Source organism: Myotis brandtii, unplaced genomic scaffold, assembly GCF_000412655.1.
Source record: "Myotis brandtii unplaced genomic scaffold, ASM41265v1 scaffold303, whole genome shotgun sequence".
NCBI lineage: Eukaryota > Metazoa > Chordata > Mammalia > Chiroptera > Vespertilionidae > Myotis > Myotis brandtii.
The window spans coordinates 3486202-3501552 of NW_005361573.1; the positions used below are offsets into that span (position 1 = coordinate 3486202).

At 58.9% G+C, this 15351-nt stretch overlaps 2 protein-coding genes across 11 annotated transcripts in view; one reads left to right on the forward strand and one right to left on the reverse strand.

The window, feature by feature from the left end:
* Positions 1-8653, forward strand: part of EMID1 (EMI domain containing 1) — a 29522-nt gene extending 20869 nt beyond the window's left edge. For 3 of the 7 annotated variants that reach the window (XM_014542492.1, XM_014542498.1, XM_014542496.1), the window contains exon 15: positions 7865-8653. In XM_014542492.1, the coding sequence (XP_014397978.1) occupies positions 7865-8107 (243 nt within the window). In that variant the 3' untranslated portion in view covers positions 8108-8653. The other 4 variants (XM_014542493.1, XM_014542494.1, XM_014542497.1 and 1 more) reach the window with 4 other exon arrangements.
* Positions 8654-9682: 1029 nt separating this feature from the next.
* On the reverse strand, positions 9683-14822 carry RHBDD3 (rhomboid domain containing 3). 4 transcript variants are annotated; one of them, XM_014542499.1, is made up of 7 exons: positions 13526-13744; positions 13128-13348; positions 12796-12985; positions 11779-12162; positions 10477-10630; positions 10100-10387; positions 9683-10011 (listed from the first exon to the last, which is right to left on the reverse strand). In XM_014542499.1, the coding sequence occupies exons 2-7, from the start codon at positions 13314-13316 to the stop codon at positions 9834-9836; spliced, it is 1383 nt and encodes a 460-aa protein (XP_014397985.1). In that variant the 5' UTR covers positions 13317-13348; positions 13526-13744; the 3' UTR covers positions 9683-9833. The 4 variants fall into 4 exon arrangements, with proteins under 4 accessions (XP_014397985.1, XP_005869788.1, XP_014397986.1 ...); XM_005869726.2 differs by lacking the exons at positions 13128-13348; positions 13526-13744 and adding an exon at positions 13770-14348; XM_014542500.1 differs by lacking the exons at positions 13128-13348; positions 13526-13744 and adding an exon at positions 13751-14348.
* Between the last annotated feature and the right edge of the window lie 529 nt (positions 14823-15351).

A 15351-nucleotide genomic window follows, 5' to 3' on the forward strand; every position in this document is an offset into this window, starting at 1 on the left:
GTGCGGGGGCCTGAAAGATACATTAACCAGGCAAAGGGTGTTGAGACAGAGGAGCGGGGCGCCGTGTGTTTGCACTTGGAGTAGCAGAGTATGGAGGACAGAGGTCAAGGCTTAGGAGACCATATTGAGGAATTTGAACTTTGTTCTGTGAGCAGTGGGGGGTCATTGAAATAGTATGAGCAGGAAACTGATGTGGTCAGAAGGTGCCTCTGTGACCCTGTGGAGAATGAATGGGAAAAGCAGGAAGAGGAGGTGGAAGGCTGTAGGTAGAAGGCTGTCGTGGTCATAATGGCAAGAGACTGGGGGCTGGAACTGGGAATGGGGACAGTGAGGGTGGACAGATGTCACTGGAGCTAAGCGATGTTTGGGTGCTGGTTTGGCTGCGAGGGGGAGCGAGAAGTTAAGGGAGACGCACAATAGTCAAGGAGAGCCAGGAGAAGGGGCCCGCTGGGTTTTGTCCATGGAAAATGGGAGACGTCTATTATGGCCAAGTGGAGGCGTTCAACAGGCCCTGGCGCTCAGGCCAGGCTGGGGCAGCGGGGCGGGGTCATTGAAATAGTATGAGCAGGAAACTGATGTGGTCAGAAGGTGCCTCTGTGACCCTGTGGAGAATGAATGGGAAAAGCAGGAAGAGGAGGTGGAAGGCTGTAGGGTAGAAGGCTTCGTGGTCATAATGGCAAGAGACTGGGGGCTGGAACTGGGAATGGGGACAGTGAGGGTAGACAGATGTCACTGGAGCTAAGCGACGTTTGGGTGCTGGTTTGGCTGCGAGGGGGAGCGAGAAGTTAAGGGAGACGCACAATAGTCACGGAGAGCCAGGAGAAGGGGCCCGCTGGGTTTTGTTCATGGAAAATGGGAGACGTCTGTTATGGCCAAGTGGACGTTCATTTACATTTTTCAAAATTTTTATTTTAAAAACTTTCAAATACGCTGAAATGTTGGTTACAATGAATATTATTCTCCCCTTCGTATTTTGCCACATTTGCTCTATCTTTCTCTATATATTTGCAGACCTTTTTTCTGATCCATTGAAAGCAAGTTTCATGCTTCATCCACATCTCCCCTAACACATCACTGTGCATCTCAAAAGACTATGGACGTTCTCCCAAAGAGCCACAATACCGCTGTCACACCTAAGAAAGCTGACATGAGTCCAGCGCAATGATGCCACTTAATATATAACATATACAGACTTTATCAGTGGTACCCAAAATGCCTTTTATAGCTGTTTTTTTTTAAACTTCTAATCAAGATTCATACATTACATTTGGTTGTACCTCTAGTCTTTTTTTTTTAGCAACCTATAGTCTCTTTTTTAAAAAATACATTTTTATTGATTTCAGAGAGGAAGGGAGAGGGAGAGAGAGAGAGAAACAACAATTATGAGAAAGAATCATGGATCAGCTGCCTCGTGCACGCCCCACACTGGGGATTGAGCCTGCAACCCAGGTATATGCCCTGACCGGGAATCGAACCATGACCTCCTGGTTCAGAGGTCGATGCTCAATCACTGAGCCACACTGGCCAGGCATCTGTAATCTCTTTTAGTCTAGGACGGGCCCTCTGCCCTTTTTTCTTCTCTTGACTCTGCCTTTTGGTGAACGTTCCACCATGTGGATTTGCCTGGTTGGTTCCTGGTGATGAGAGGCAGGTTAGCTGCTCCTGGCAGCAGCACTGAGGTGGGATGTGGTGCCCTCTGACTGCGTCTCAGCAGGAGGCTCATGATGTTCGCTTGTCCCACGGTCCATGCGGGATATAGTTTAACATAATTTTTGAAGGTCATCCACTTTTAGATCCTCCTCCCGTAATACTTGAAGAGAGATTACTTTGGTGTACAGCCTGTGGTGACCCTGTGACCCCCCCCCCCCAAGCCTGCAGCCATCCAGTGGCCCGAGGGAAGCTCAATCCATGTGATGTGGACAGGACACCTGGATCCTAACAGTCACAGTGGGCTAGATCACAGTGAGCTAGCCCTCTCCGGTTTGGCTCAGTGAATAGAGCATCAGCCTGCGGACTGAAGGGTCCTTGGTTCGATTCCGGTCAAGGGTAAAGGCCTGGGTCACTGGCTCAATCCCCAGGGGCGTGCAGGAGGCAGCTGATCAATGATTCTCTCATCACTGATGTTTCTATCGCTCTCTCCCTCTCCCTTCCTCTCTGAAGTCAATAAAAATATTTGCCATCTGGGGCTCTGTTGGAATTGAGATATCTACATCGCAGATAGCTAAGTCTGGACTAGGAAAGGAGGGAGGGAGTGTGAGTTTGGGCAAGACCATGGGCCCTATGCTGTGGAAGGAAAGGACAGACAGATTGGTAGCAAGTGACAGTGAGTGCCAGCTGGTGGTCTCTGCCACGAGCCCTGGGCAGCAGCTGGCATTGCTTGGCAGTAGGGAGCCCCCAGATCAGGGAGGCCTGGGAGGAGGGTAGCTTTTGGGGCCTGGCGCTGCCACATCCCTGGGCCTGGGCGCTAGAGGAGCTGCTTAGAAGAGAGGGTGGGGCTGAGGGCTGGGCTCTTGGGCCTGCAGAATACAGGCATGTAGCAGTCGGAGCCTGGGAGGGATGAGCCCAAAATGGGAAGGGACTGGGGAGAGGGCACCAGGGCCAGAACCTCAGCTTTGCCAGCATTTTTTAAAAAATATATTTTATTGATTTTTTTACAGAGAGGAAGGGAGAGGGATAGAGAGTTAGAAAGATCGATGAGAGAGAAACATCTATCAGCTGCCTCCTGCACACTCCCTACTGGGGATGTGCCCGCAACCAAGGCACATGCCCTTGACCGGAATCGAACCTGGGACCTTTCAGTCCACAGGCCGATGCTCTATCCACTGAGCCAAACCGGTTAGGGCTTTGCCAGCATTTTAAACAGCTTCCCAATAGCAGTGCCACTTGAACATGTGCTAATTTTACTTGTACATATTCATTTGGATGGAAAGAATATTGGTAAGTAGCCTGATCCCACTGATGGACATGGACAGAAAGTGTGTCGGTATAAAGAACATTAGAGACGGCGCAGCGGGGCTCTGTGGCCACCTCCAGGGCACATTCTGTGGCAGGTTCCATGGCAGGCTCTGGTCAGCGACGCAGCCCCTGTGGACTGGCATCCCCTCGCCCCCAGTGCAGCAGGACCTGCAAGGGTGTGGGGAGACAGCAGCCAGCTGGGATCCACCAGGACTCACCGGGAGGGCTGCTTCTGCCTGCTCTGCCCCCTCCCGTCCTTTCCTGGCCTTGTCCCGGCTGTCCGTGGGCCCTGGGCTGTGGCAGGGGTGCCGGCTGCAGGTGCATGACCAGGGCGGGGCATGGGCCACCAGCAGGCTTTGCAGGGCCCCTTCCCCTGCCCCCTTCACGGCTGCATCTGTCTCTTTCCTCCGCAGGGGGAGGGGTTGCACCAACTACGCGAGGCTTTGAAGATTTTAGCTGAGAGGGTTTTAATCTTGGAAACAATGATTGGGCTCTATGGTGAGTAGAGACAGACGGACAGACAGCCCAGCCCCTGCCCACCAGCCTTGCCCAGGCCCTCCAGGGTGGAGCTGCCTGGGCCCAGTCATGAGGCCGGAGAGGCCAAGCCCACCGACCCCTCAATGACTGGTCCCTCCGACACAGGGGAACCTGGGCCTCACCTCTGTGGTCAGACTTGGGCCTCCTGGCATTGTGGGTAACGTGGCTTCCAGGCCTGCAGGGGACACCAGAGGTGACAGATTGCGAGTTTGGAAGAAATCCACAATGAAGCCAAGCTCCAGACCAGCAGGAAGGGGATTGTGGGTGACAGAGCCAGGCTGCAACAGTACAGGGGGTTGTGGGAAATAAAGTCAGAGCCCAGGCCTGCAGGAGGATTATGGGTAATGGATCCAGACTTCAGTCAGGCTTCAGCTCTAGAGAAAGCATGGGTAACAGAGCCAGTCTCCAGGGCAGGGGGTTGTGGGAAATAAAGTCAGAGCCAGGCCTGCAGGAGGATTATGGGTAATGGATCCAGATTTCAGTCAGGCTTCAACTCTAGAGAAAGCATGGGTAACAGAGCCAGTCTCCAGGCCCACAGAAATGCAGGGGACTGCGAGTGACAGAACCAGACTCAGGCCCCAGGGGCCTCTGGGTAATATCCTACCCACCAATTCTGATCCTCCCTCACCCAAAAGCCCCCAGAGGCCTCCCAGCAGGTCTTCCTGGCCTCAGATATCCCCATGACAGCTTCCCTTTCCCTCTGGTCCTCCTAACCTCCCCTGAGGGTCCCTGTAGGGGTCTGTCAAGCCCTCATCTCAGCCCAGGAATTCACCCACCAATCCTCTACCCATCATCCATCTGGTCACGTGAGGAGCCAGGCTAGCCCTGTCCCCACTCAGAGACTCACACCCAGGCTCCTGCCTTGAAGCCAGCTGGTGCCTGGCCCATGCACCCGCCTCGGCCCCCCGGCCCCGCCCTCGGAGGCCGGACTCGCACCGTCTGCTCTTCTCGATCTCCCATCAGGCTCCTAGCTTACAGAGCTTCCTGCAGCAGCAGGCTCAGCTGGAGCTCCTGGCCAGACGGGTCACCCTGCTGGAAGCCATCATCTGGCCAGGTAACGGCAGGGGGGGCCGGCAGGGGCAGCCCCTTCCAGGAAGGGCCTGGGAAGGGCCGGGGTCACAGAAGGCAACTCCCAGTGCTGGACCCAGGCCCGCGGACACTCATTCTTGAGTCCTTCCATCCAGCTAGCAGACAGGGCCTGGCACGGAGAAGGCTAGGGTCACTAGTTCTTGAGGGAGCGAGCACCTCCTCTGTGCCCGGCTTCTAGCTTGGCACAGGCTCCAACAGATAAGACAGACATAGTCCTGTTCTCATGGAGTTTAGGCTGTGGGGGTGCAGCGGGAGCCCTGGAACTGGCCGTTAAACCCAAGGTGAGGAATACCACGGGGGAGTGAGTACAGGCAGCTGTGAAAGCACAGAAGTGCCCCTGACCAGGCTGTGGGTGGAGGGTGGGGGAGGAGGAAGGTGTCTCAGGGAGGGCTCCCTGGAGGAGGTACTGGCTCAGTGGAACCCTGAGGGGCAAAGCTCAGGGCAAGTGAGCAGGCAGAGGAATAACATGGGCAACAGCCAAGCCAGAGGGCCTGAAGGGACCGTTCCCTGAGATTGCTGAGGGCTGAATGCTGTGGCAGGGCCCAGTTGGAGAAGGTCCTTGAAGGCCATTGGGGAAGCACAAAAGGAGGTTAGACACCAGGTGGGTGTTACCTCTCCTGGGCCTGGTTTGTCCGCTAAGGAGTCTCCCCCATTGCAGTGCAGTCTGTGGCTGGCCCTGGAGAGACGAGGATTAGCTACCCTCCGGGCTAAACCGTTCCTCACCTGCCTGCTAAGAGGCCCCATCTCACCACCCAGTCCTGGCTCATCAGTGCACACAGGGTCTCGGGTGTCATGCCCTACCTCCCATCTAGGTTACAAGTGGGGGAGTTGAGGCCCCCCCCCTCCCCAAGCCAAAGTGGGCCAAAGCCAGGGCTGAGCCTCCTTCATTCGACAGAACTGTAGGGTGCACCTACTGGAGGCCAGGTCTGGGCCAGCACTTAGCAGGCCCCAAGGATACCTGCCTTGGGGAGCTGCCATTGAGGGGCAGGGGATCCTTCGTATCTATAGAGACGAGGGCCCTGGGGTCCAGGGGCACCAAGGACGTGGGTGAGAACAGTCACTTCTCAGTGGGGGTGGGACACTTCCTGGAAGATGGGGCTGGTGTTAGGTCAGGGAAGGTGCCAGCAAGCGCGCCAGCAGGAGAAGGTGGGAAGGGCAGCGCCCCCCCCCCCCCCCCCCGCCCCCCGGTTTGTCACGGTGAAGGCCCGGAGGTTGGAAGGTGTGTGTGTGGTCTGCTTCCAGAGCTCCTCTTACCAGACCACATGGCTCTTCTGACTCCTAGAAACATAACTGACCACCTCCCAGACCTCCTTCCTCTCCCAGAGGAGGGACCTATGACCGAATCCCAGGCTCTCAGCACCTTCTCAGGTGCCCCCACCTCCTCAGGCAGGAGCCACAAGGGACTCATTGTGGCCTGGGATCTATCCCCCGCCCTCCCTCAGCCCAGGGAGGAACTGCTGGTCACTTAGGAAGGCCCATGGCCACTCTCTGTGGCCACGAGCCTAGAGCAGGGATCCCACGAGCCTGCCCTGGTTGTGGGCCTGGGAGGGGTGGTGTGGGAGGAGGGGAGCAGAGGAGGAGGAGGAGGAGATGAAACCATCCCCGTTGGCCCATCATGCACAGCGGTGCTAACTAAAGACCCAGCTGGGACTCACGTTTAGGATACAATCAAGAATAACAATAGTAACCGCTGGGCTGGAGGATTTACAATCCTCTCCAGTCCTCACACCAAGCCTGCTAGGTGGGCGGTAGACACCAGGCCCATTTCACAGATGAAGAAAGGGGTTCCGGGGGCTTGCGTGTCTCCCTCGGGCCGTAGGGGCAGCAGTGGCAAGGTCAGGGGTCCACCCGAGGTCGGTCCTCTAACGCCCTGGCTCTTTGGGCTCCATCGGCAAAGGTTCAGACACCCCTTCTCCACCAGGCACTTGGGGGCGGGGGGGGGGGGGGGGGCCCAGAGGAAGCCAGGGGGGGGGGGGGGCGGTCCAGAGGAAGCCAAGGCCCTGAACTTAATCATTTAATTCATGGTCACAAGCTCACCCGTCCCAACGACCAAGTAATCCAGCTCGTACTGGGAAAGCCACTGAGGCCATTAAGGGTGTGACAACAGGAGTGCGACCCCCGAGTTCCAGAGGAGGCTCCAAGGTCTGTGACTGGCCCAAGGCCACATAACGGGGACGTGGTGGGACAGGACTTGGCCTTGGCTGACGTTGGAGCCCTGCTTCCCTCCTCCTGTCCTCCCCGATTTAGGGCGTGAACTGTCCCCTTGACTGTGACATGTTTATTTGCCGAGTCCCCAGATCTCAGCCCAGAGGTGCATGGGAGGCTGGGCACAGCGCCAGGGACTTAATGGTTATGAGGAGGCAGTGCCCTCCGGGGGACGCTGGTGCTACCACAGGTCCCGTCTCCTGTGAACCGGATTTGGGAGATGTAGTCAAGTCCTCCATCCTGGGCTTTTCCCTGAGAGCCGCTCTCCCCCTAGAAAAACAGCCCATCCTCCTGACCGGCCTGGCCTGCTCGGTTAGCTTTGGGAGGGACTGAATGATAGTCACAGAAGGCTTCCTAGAGGAGGTAGGTCATGCTCTGGGTTTTGAAGGATGAGTAGGTTTTTAGATGGCAAGAATGCCAATTACTCGTTTCACTCTTGGGGTCTAGCTCCTTTCCAGGCGGGGGCCTATCTCACCATAGCCTGATTGGAACTGACTTCAATAATTACAGGAGCTGGCCAGGGCTCGGAGTACAACTGGAACAGTCCCGCTGGTTTTAGAGATGAGACCAATGAGGCCCCGACAGAGGCCCAGTTTGCCCAGAGCCACAGAGTAGGTCAGTGGCAGAGCCTGGCCTTCCTAAACCCTTCCCCACCATAAGCGGCCTAATCAGAGAGAGGAAAAGTGAGTCTGTCCTTTGGCCTTAGTTTACCCAGCTGTGAAATGGGGATGACTCAGAGCATACCTTCACCCCAAAATGTAGAAAAGAAAAAACAATACCATTTTTATGGAGCACTCTCTACAGACTAAGCCTTTCAGGAACATGGTGGGTCCATTTATCCCCACTTGACAGAAAACCAGAGGCCCGCGTGCCCTCATTGGGTTGGGGGCTGATAACTCCTTGAGGTGGGGGACACTAACCAGTTTGCAGACCCCCTTTTTCCTACAGCTCTGCCTCCTGGATGCCAGGGCAGAGTACACCTGGCTGGGTGCCCAGTCTCCCACCCCCTGAGGGCCAAGGGGAGGTGGGTGCCCTACATAGACCTCACTAACGCTGCCTCTCTCCTTCCCTCCGGCAGAACCAGAGGGGTCAGGGGCAGGCCCTGCCAGCGTGGGCACCCCCAACCTCCTTCGGGGCAAGAGGGGAGGACACACCGCCAACTACCGGATCGTGGCCCCCAGGAGCCGCAACAAGAGAGGCTGAGGGCGGTGGTGGCCCCTCGGGTGGACCAGGCCAGCTGCCTCTGGGGACCGCCCTTCCATATTTATTAACGTTCTCAGGGTCCCTCTGCCACCTAGGCCTTTGGGGTAAGCAGGTCTAGGTCCTGGCACCCCAGGCATGGCTGCCACGTATGAGGCTCAGCAGGGACGGGGTCTGAGAGGTGGCCCAGGAGGGAGGTGGGGCCTTGCTCGGGGCCCCGAGCCTGTTTCCCTCTGTGAAATGGGGTGATGCAGGCCTGCAGGGAATGGGTGGCAGGTTCAGGTTCATGGTTTGTCTTCCCATCAGCTGCCCAGGCATCGGGCCTGCAGGCACTGCGGGAGCTGAAGCTCTGCCTGGCCCTCAGCACATGCAGGGACTTGGAGGGCAGAGTCGCCTCCCTTCCTCCCCATCAAACCCCACACCTCTTCTCTGGTTCTCTGGTTTCTGGTGCTGGGTTCCCAACCCTGAGGTCAAGCTGCCTGAGCTGACAGGATGCTGTGGACTCCTCCACTCAGTTCTGCCCCGGAGCCCAAGCTACTCCTATGTCCCAGGCTGCCGGGTGGGGGCAGGGACATGGAAAGGGAGGAGCCACCTGCTCCCACAGCCTGTGACCGTCACAGGAAATAGGTGCTACCGGCCAATAAAGGCCCCGGCCTGTTCCCCACCAGCCTGGCCTCAGTGTGTGCTTTATGGGGGGCAGCGGGCAAGGCCAGGGGCCTCGTTTCTCTTCTGTGGCCTTCACTGCCCGCCTGCAAAGCAGGTTTGAGGCTCCCCTGGCCATCACCTGGGCAAGGGGGTGAGCAGAACAGCACTCAGGCCACCCCACCCGCCGGCCAGGTGTCCAATGGCTGTGGCTTCTGAGAGGCCTGGGGAGCAAGGAGCTGCCAAGCCTGAGGGCAGCTTCTAGCCTGGGTACCCAGCAGCTCTGAGCCTGTGTGCACAACCGAGGAAGTGAAAGCAATGGCGGGCCCTCAGACTTCCCAGTCTGTTTCTGGGCCCCAGCTGGTGACCCCCAGCAGGGTCGGTCAGTCTCCAGGTAGCAGTGCAGGACGCAGTGCCGACTGCTGCAGGACGTGTAGCCCCTGCACCGCCCCTCACAGTCCAGCTTCCCAGGCGCCCCTCTGCCTTACCCCTCCCCCAGCCCAACCCCCTGCCCTCTTAGCTCTGTCTGCGCCTCCCCTCCCTGGGAAGGCCAAGGCCCGAGGGGGGCCAGGAGGGAGGAGCTGCCGCTTCAAAGCTGAGGAAGCTTCTCCCCCACAGCACCCCCACCCTTTGCTTCCTGCCCAAGGGGCCCAGCAGAGCGCAGCCCCCAGCCTCCCAGCCTGCTCTGGGCGGGGCCTAGGAGACCCACAGAATTGGGCCTGTCCAGCGGGTACCCTGGGGGCTGGGGACAGTGAAGGGATGGTATTCCCGGGTAATCAGGGAGGGCTTCCTGGAGGACTCTGTGTAGGCTGAGACCACGGATGGGTAGAAATTAGCTGGGAAACAGATGATTAAGAATGCTCCGCAGCAGTGGGTCCAGCCAGCAAGACCGAGGTGGAGGACAGAGCTTCCTGGAGGAAGAGGCTGTGTGGTGCAGAGACGGTAACGCTGCATCTGGACATCAGGGAGCTGCTCTCCTGCAATTGGCTGTTCGTTCACGTTCATTCATTCACCCCCTGATGCCAGCACAGAAGAGTCGGATACAACTGCTGTCCCCAAGGAGTCCAGGTTGAAAAGAACCGGTTTTTATTCTACACAGTGCAGGGCGTGAGGGGCCTCCCCTGCGCCCACGTGACTTAGTACTTGGGGCTGGAACTCTGTGTAACCATGGGCAAGGACTCTCGTCGCCTGAGGGCCGGCCTGTGCTAGGGGGGCCCAGGACCTTCAGGGTGGGCGAGCCCACCCCTCCCCTGAGTCACCAGGGCCTCAGTGCCCACCTCCCCGCTGACCAGCAGTGACACCGCACCCTCCACACGACCTGTGGCTGCTAGCGCCACCACGGCCTGCTCCATGGGGAAGCCCATGCGTTCCAGCTGCTGCAGCCTGTGCGATGGAGGGGACAGGGAGTGTCAGTCAGGGCCACCTCCAGCCCCCACACCAGGGGACCCCACCCCTGCCCCCCCTGCCCTACCGTAGAGAGGAAACAGAGGACTTGGGCAGCCAGAGCGGGCTCCTGGGAACCTGGGCTGGCCCCTCAAGGAGCGAGGCCTGGATCCCCTCCTGCAGCATCTGCTCATCGAGGGCTGCCCACAGCGGGGAGCCGGGAGGAAAGCTGGGCCCAGGCCAGGCCAGGCCAGCCTCTGAGGAGCCCTCCCAGTTCGGCTGCACAGGCCCCAGGCCTGGTGGGAGTGGGCCTGAGCCTTCACTGTCAGACCAGAGACTAGACGAGGCCGCGTACGGAGGTCCAGGGGTAGAAAGCCTGGAAGGGCAGAAACAGGAGAGGGCTTGACTGCCAGCTGCTGCCACCGCTCCCGCCACCAGGGCTGGGGGCCTGGGCATCCCCCTCACCTCACTCCAGGAAGGGTGACGGGCAGCTCAGCCACACTGCCTGGGGCGGGAAGGAGCCGGAGTGGCCAGCACCCCAAGACCCTGCACAGGAAGCCCTGCAGCGCCCGCAGCCTCCGCTCAGAGGGCTCCAGCCACTGGAAGGCCCCGGCTGCATCTGTCTGCCCAGGCAGGGCGGCTGGTCAAGGAAAACCACAACCAGCCAGGAGGGAGCCCAACGCCATGCCAGACCCCGTGCCAAGTGCGCGATGGGCACTGCCTCTTGTCTCCTCACTGTGGCCCTGCCAGGGATGTTGCCACCCCGTCAGCAGTGGAAGTTCAGGGAGGAAAAGGGGGCTGCCTGAAGCTACTCAGCCAGTAAGACAGCGGTTCTCAACCTGTGGGTCGCGACCCCTTTGGCAGTCGAACGACCCTTTCACAGGGGTCGCCTAAGACCATCCTGCATATCAGATATTGACATGACGATTCCTAACAGTAGCAACATTACAGTTATGAAGTAGCAACGAAAATAATTTTGTGGTTGGGTCACAACATGAGGAACTGTATTGAAAGGGCCAGAAGGTTGAGAACCACTGCAGTAAGAGGTGGAGCTGGATGAGCCTCACCCCAAAGACCTGTCTCATCCAACGCCGGGCCCAGACCCCTATCTACCTGCTCAGGGCTCTGACTCAAGGCGTGAGCTTGGACCCATGGACACAACCCCTATCGCCCTCGGCCAGGCCCACGTGCTCCCCAAACCAGGATTCAGCGAGGCCTCGGCAGCTCGCGTCCCTAATCCTAAACAACTATAGGAGGTCGCCTGTGCCCACTCCTCTCTCCGACTGCACTGTTTTCCCAATAGGCACTAAGTATCTTGAAGCAAAAGCCTGTGTTTAAAGCCCAGAGGGCCCAGCTCACTCTCACCCTGGCCTTTGCACCATCTGTGCCCCGCCTCCTTTTTCACTTCTCTTTACCCAAACCCCTCATCCTGTGTCTCAGCTTCGAGACCACCTCCACTTAAAAGGTCCAGGTTAGGGGCCTCCTTGGGCCCCCTCAGCCCTCCTCTGTTCCCCAGTGAAGTGTAGTGGGCACCTCCGCTGGCCACAGCCCGGAGCCTGGCTAGAGGACTCGGAGATGCTCCTGGAACGTGTGCCCGGCTTTCCGGCATTGTTAGGCCTGACCCCTTATGCCAGGTCCCACGTACCCTGGGAGTCACAACCCACACATCGACACAGGCCCAGGGTCCGGGTGCCAGTTCCCACGTACCCTGGGAGCCCAGTCACAACCCACACATCGACACAGGCCCAGGGTCCGGGCAAAGGATACAGGCCAGGCCAGCCAGGAGGCCGCAGAAGAGCTGCAGGAAGGGTGGCTCGGAGGTGAGCAGTGGTGTCAGGGCAAGCAGCAACCATGGCAACAGCCACGGTGGCACCGCCCCATGGAGCCCTCTAGGGTGGTACCCCTGCCCTGATAGCATGGCCAGGTGGACGGGCATGTACCCGCAGCCACCGGCTGCAGCGGACACCCCGAGGCCTGCCAGCAGCACCGCCATTAGCCCGGCAGCCAGGGCGAGTAGGGTGGAGGCGTGCAGGAACCGCAGCGTGCCCAGGTGGTACTCCTGCCGCCAGCCCAGCACGGGCAGGAGCAGCAGACTCAGGAGCAGGCTGGGTAGGGCCGTGTGACCCAGAGCATGGGTCAGCAGCCGGTGTGCTGGGGGAGAGAAGGGGCTTATGTGCCAGGTTAGTGGCCCCCACCCCCAAGGCTGTCCCAGGTGTGCCAGGTTGGGAATTGCCCTCTGCCAGGGCCACCCCCTAAGCCAGCGTCGCCTCCCCAGGAGCCAACATTGGCCCGCTGCCAGCAGTCATGCGTGGAGGGAACCAACGGCTTCCAAACACAATGGCCGCTGCCCCGCTGCAATGAACAGAACAAGCCAGACCCACCCCTCAGGCTTCTCAAGAGCAATCAACCCTGATGAGTCACTTAACCTGTGGGCATCACTTAGATTCTTCAACTGTAAATGGAAGCTGCTGTTGTTATTGGGAGCCGGCACTCGGCTGCACTTTGCACTCAGCTGGGGTCACTCAAACTCCCACCCTCGTGCTTAAGTGAAAGCCTTAGTTCTTATTTCAAGAGAAAGATGTCAGTAACGGGAAACTTCTGAAAAGAATTCCTACTCACAGGCTCCCACCCCCTGCTGGCTCTGCTGCCCTCCTTGGCTGTGGGTGAGGTGGGCATGCTCCGTCCAAGGCTGCCCCTCCCGGGGGCATGCCGCTCCCACCAAGTCATCTTGGGCCCTACAGCCTGTCTCCTGCCCCCTCCAAGGCCCAGGCAGCCAGCCCTCACCCTGCCAGGGGTCCAGCAGCAGCTCTGGGGCCAGGGCCAGGCTGGGACCGGCCCCCACCAGCCACAGGCAGCTCATGAGCAGCATCAGGACTGAGGAGGCAAGAGGCAGCGCTGGAGACAGTAGGCCAGGGGGGCCTCTGTCATACATAGCTTGGCTGAAGGTGGTCAAGGGCAGTCTTGGGGTTGTGTGCTACGGGTAAAGGAGAACATAACAGTTATTATGGCAGCTCTTATCGGATGTCCTTTCAATTGCCCTCAATTTTACAGAAGTAGGAACTGAGGCTGGAGGGACAGGCCCAGCAACTCGGCCATAGAGGAGCTCAGATCCTAACCATGTGCTTGGCCATCTTTCCAGTCCACTGGCCTGTGTCTGAGGATGGGGACAGCCAGACCAAAAAGGCCATGAGCCCTGATGAGCCCTGAAGAGCCCAGGGAGGGAGGCACACGGCCAGGAAAGTTGAACTGGGGCCCTGGACTCCCAAAAAGAGGGATGTAGCCTCCCAGGGCAAATTCAGGGCCATCTCCAGCTTCGCTCCGGCTGCCAACCAACTACCTTCCTCCCTCCTACCCAACAGCCAGACCAAAAAGGCCCTGAGCCCTGAAGAGCCCGGGGTGGGAGCACAGGGCAGGAAAGTTGAACTGGGGCCCTGGACTCCCCAAAAGAGGGATGTAGTCTCCCAGGGCAAATTCAGGGCCATCTCCAGCTTCCCTCCGGCTGCCAACCAACTACCTTCCTCCCTCCTACCCTCCACTGTGCCCAGCCTTAGACTTCCAAATGGCCTCGGCTGCCCCAGACCCAGGGGTAGAGCCCAGCCAATGGTTAGGCCGGTTAGGGAGGGGGTGGGGCAGAAGGGTTTGAGGAGGGGTAGCAGGAGCTCCCCGAGTGCATACAAAGTGACCCTGGACTGAGACGTTCACTTCCACAAAGCCCTAAGCACAGCCCCCCTTGTCCTACCCCCACCCCCCGTTTTCACAGGAACGTTCCGGTGTCCCCTTCTTCCCGCTGTGTATCCCGGGGCGAGCTTTCCAACCTCTGAGCCTCTACTTCCTCTTCTGTAAAATGGGGATGAAGAGAAAGGCGTGACTAAGGCAGCCCAGGACTCCTGCTCATTTAACTGCAGCCAGCAGGCTAATTGTGGGAGGCCGGCGTCACCACCAGCCGCCCCAACACGGGGAGGCCTCAACTCGAAGGCAGCTGCTCCAAACTGGCTCGTTCAAACTCTGGCTTCAAACGTGCCCATTCCCTCCAACAGGGCAAGGCTTTTCCTCCCGTCCTCTCCCCTCACATCCAGCCTGTCCTTCAGGCCCTGGGGGGACCCCCCTCATGCCTGGCCAGGTCTGTCTGTCTGTCTGTCTGAGGGGTCCCACTGAACTGACTTCACAGGACAGGAAGCAAAATCCTAGAGAGACAACAAGGCTGCCTCATCCGCTCCCTTGCCACCTGGATCCTCCGCATCAAAAGCCACCTGCCAGTTTCCTGCAGAAAACAATGTAGAAAGCTCCTCCGCCTCCATATGCAAAAGGCAAGCTCCTGCCTGGCTGGCTGGTGTGGCTCAGATCTCAGATCTCCGAACCAGGAGGTCCTGGTGCAATTCCTGGTTCAGGGCACAGGCCCGGGTTGGGGGCTCCATCCCCAGTGTGGGGCGTGCAGGAGGCAGCCAATCAGTGATGCTCTGCCATCATTGATGTTTCTCTCTCCCTCTCCCTTCCTCTCTGAAATCAATATATATATATTTTTTAAGGCAAACTCCTTTGCACCGTTGGAAGCCCAGCTCATCAGACGTCCCCCCCTTTCCTGGCCCCCACATTGTGGGTCGTGTCCTATCTAATGAGCACAGCTTAGCCTGGCGGGTGGTCTGAGCTGGAGGGGTGTGTGTGTGTGTGTGTGTGTTGGGGGCCGGGGGTCGCTCCTCTGACTCATCCCCAGGTCCCCCGGGTGCTCCCACACCTACATGGTGCTTTGTGTGTCCACTGGAGGAAAAACACTGGCGTGGCATCCCGCCGAGGGCTCTGGGTGAGGCTGGGCTCAGAGGTGAACCCAGGAAGCCAAGCGCTCCTCTGACTCATCCCCAAGTCCCCCGGGTGCTCCCACACCTACATGGTGCTTTGTATCCACTGGAGGAAAAACACTGGCGTGGCATCCCGCCGAGGGCTCTGGGTGAGGCTGGGCTCAGAGGTGAACCCAGGAAGCCAAGGCACCCACTGCAGCCCCCGCCCCTGCACCCTCACAGCCCCTCCCCCGCCTGCGCACGGGTGACGGCCTTCCCCACGACAGACAGACCCGGGGCTGAACCCTGGGGCCGCTGCGTCCTTAAAATGGGGCCGTGCACCACCAGGCCCGCCTCCCGCACCGGGCGGCCGGAGGCTGGAAGGGGAAGGCGAGGACCCACCGGGAAGATTCCTCCGGCGGATGGAGAGAGGGGGGGGGGGGGCAAGCTGCGGATCGGATCCAGCTTTGTGGCTTTAGGAAAAGTACCCCAATTCCAGGGGCCTGTTCCCCCTTCTGTAAAGTCAAGGGTATTAGGCGAGGGATGATTAAAGGGCTTTTTCAACCTC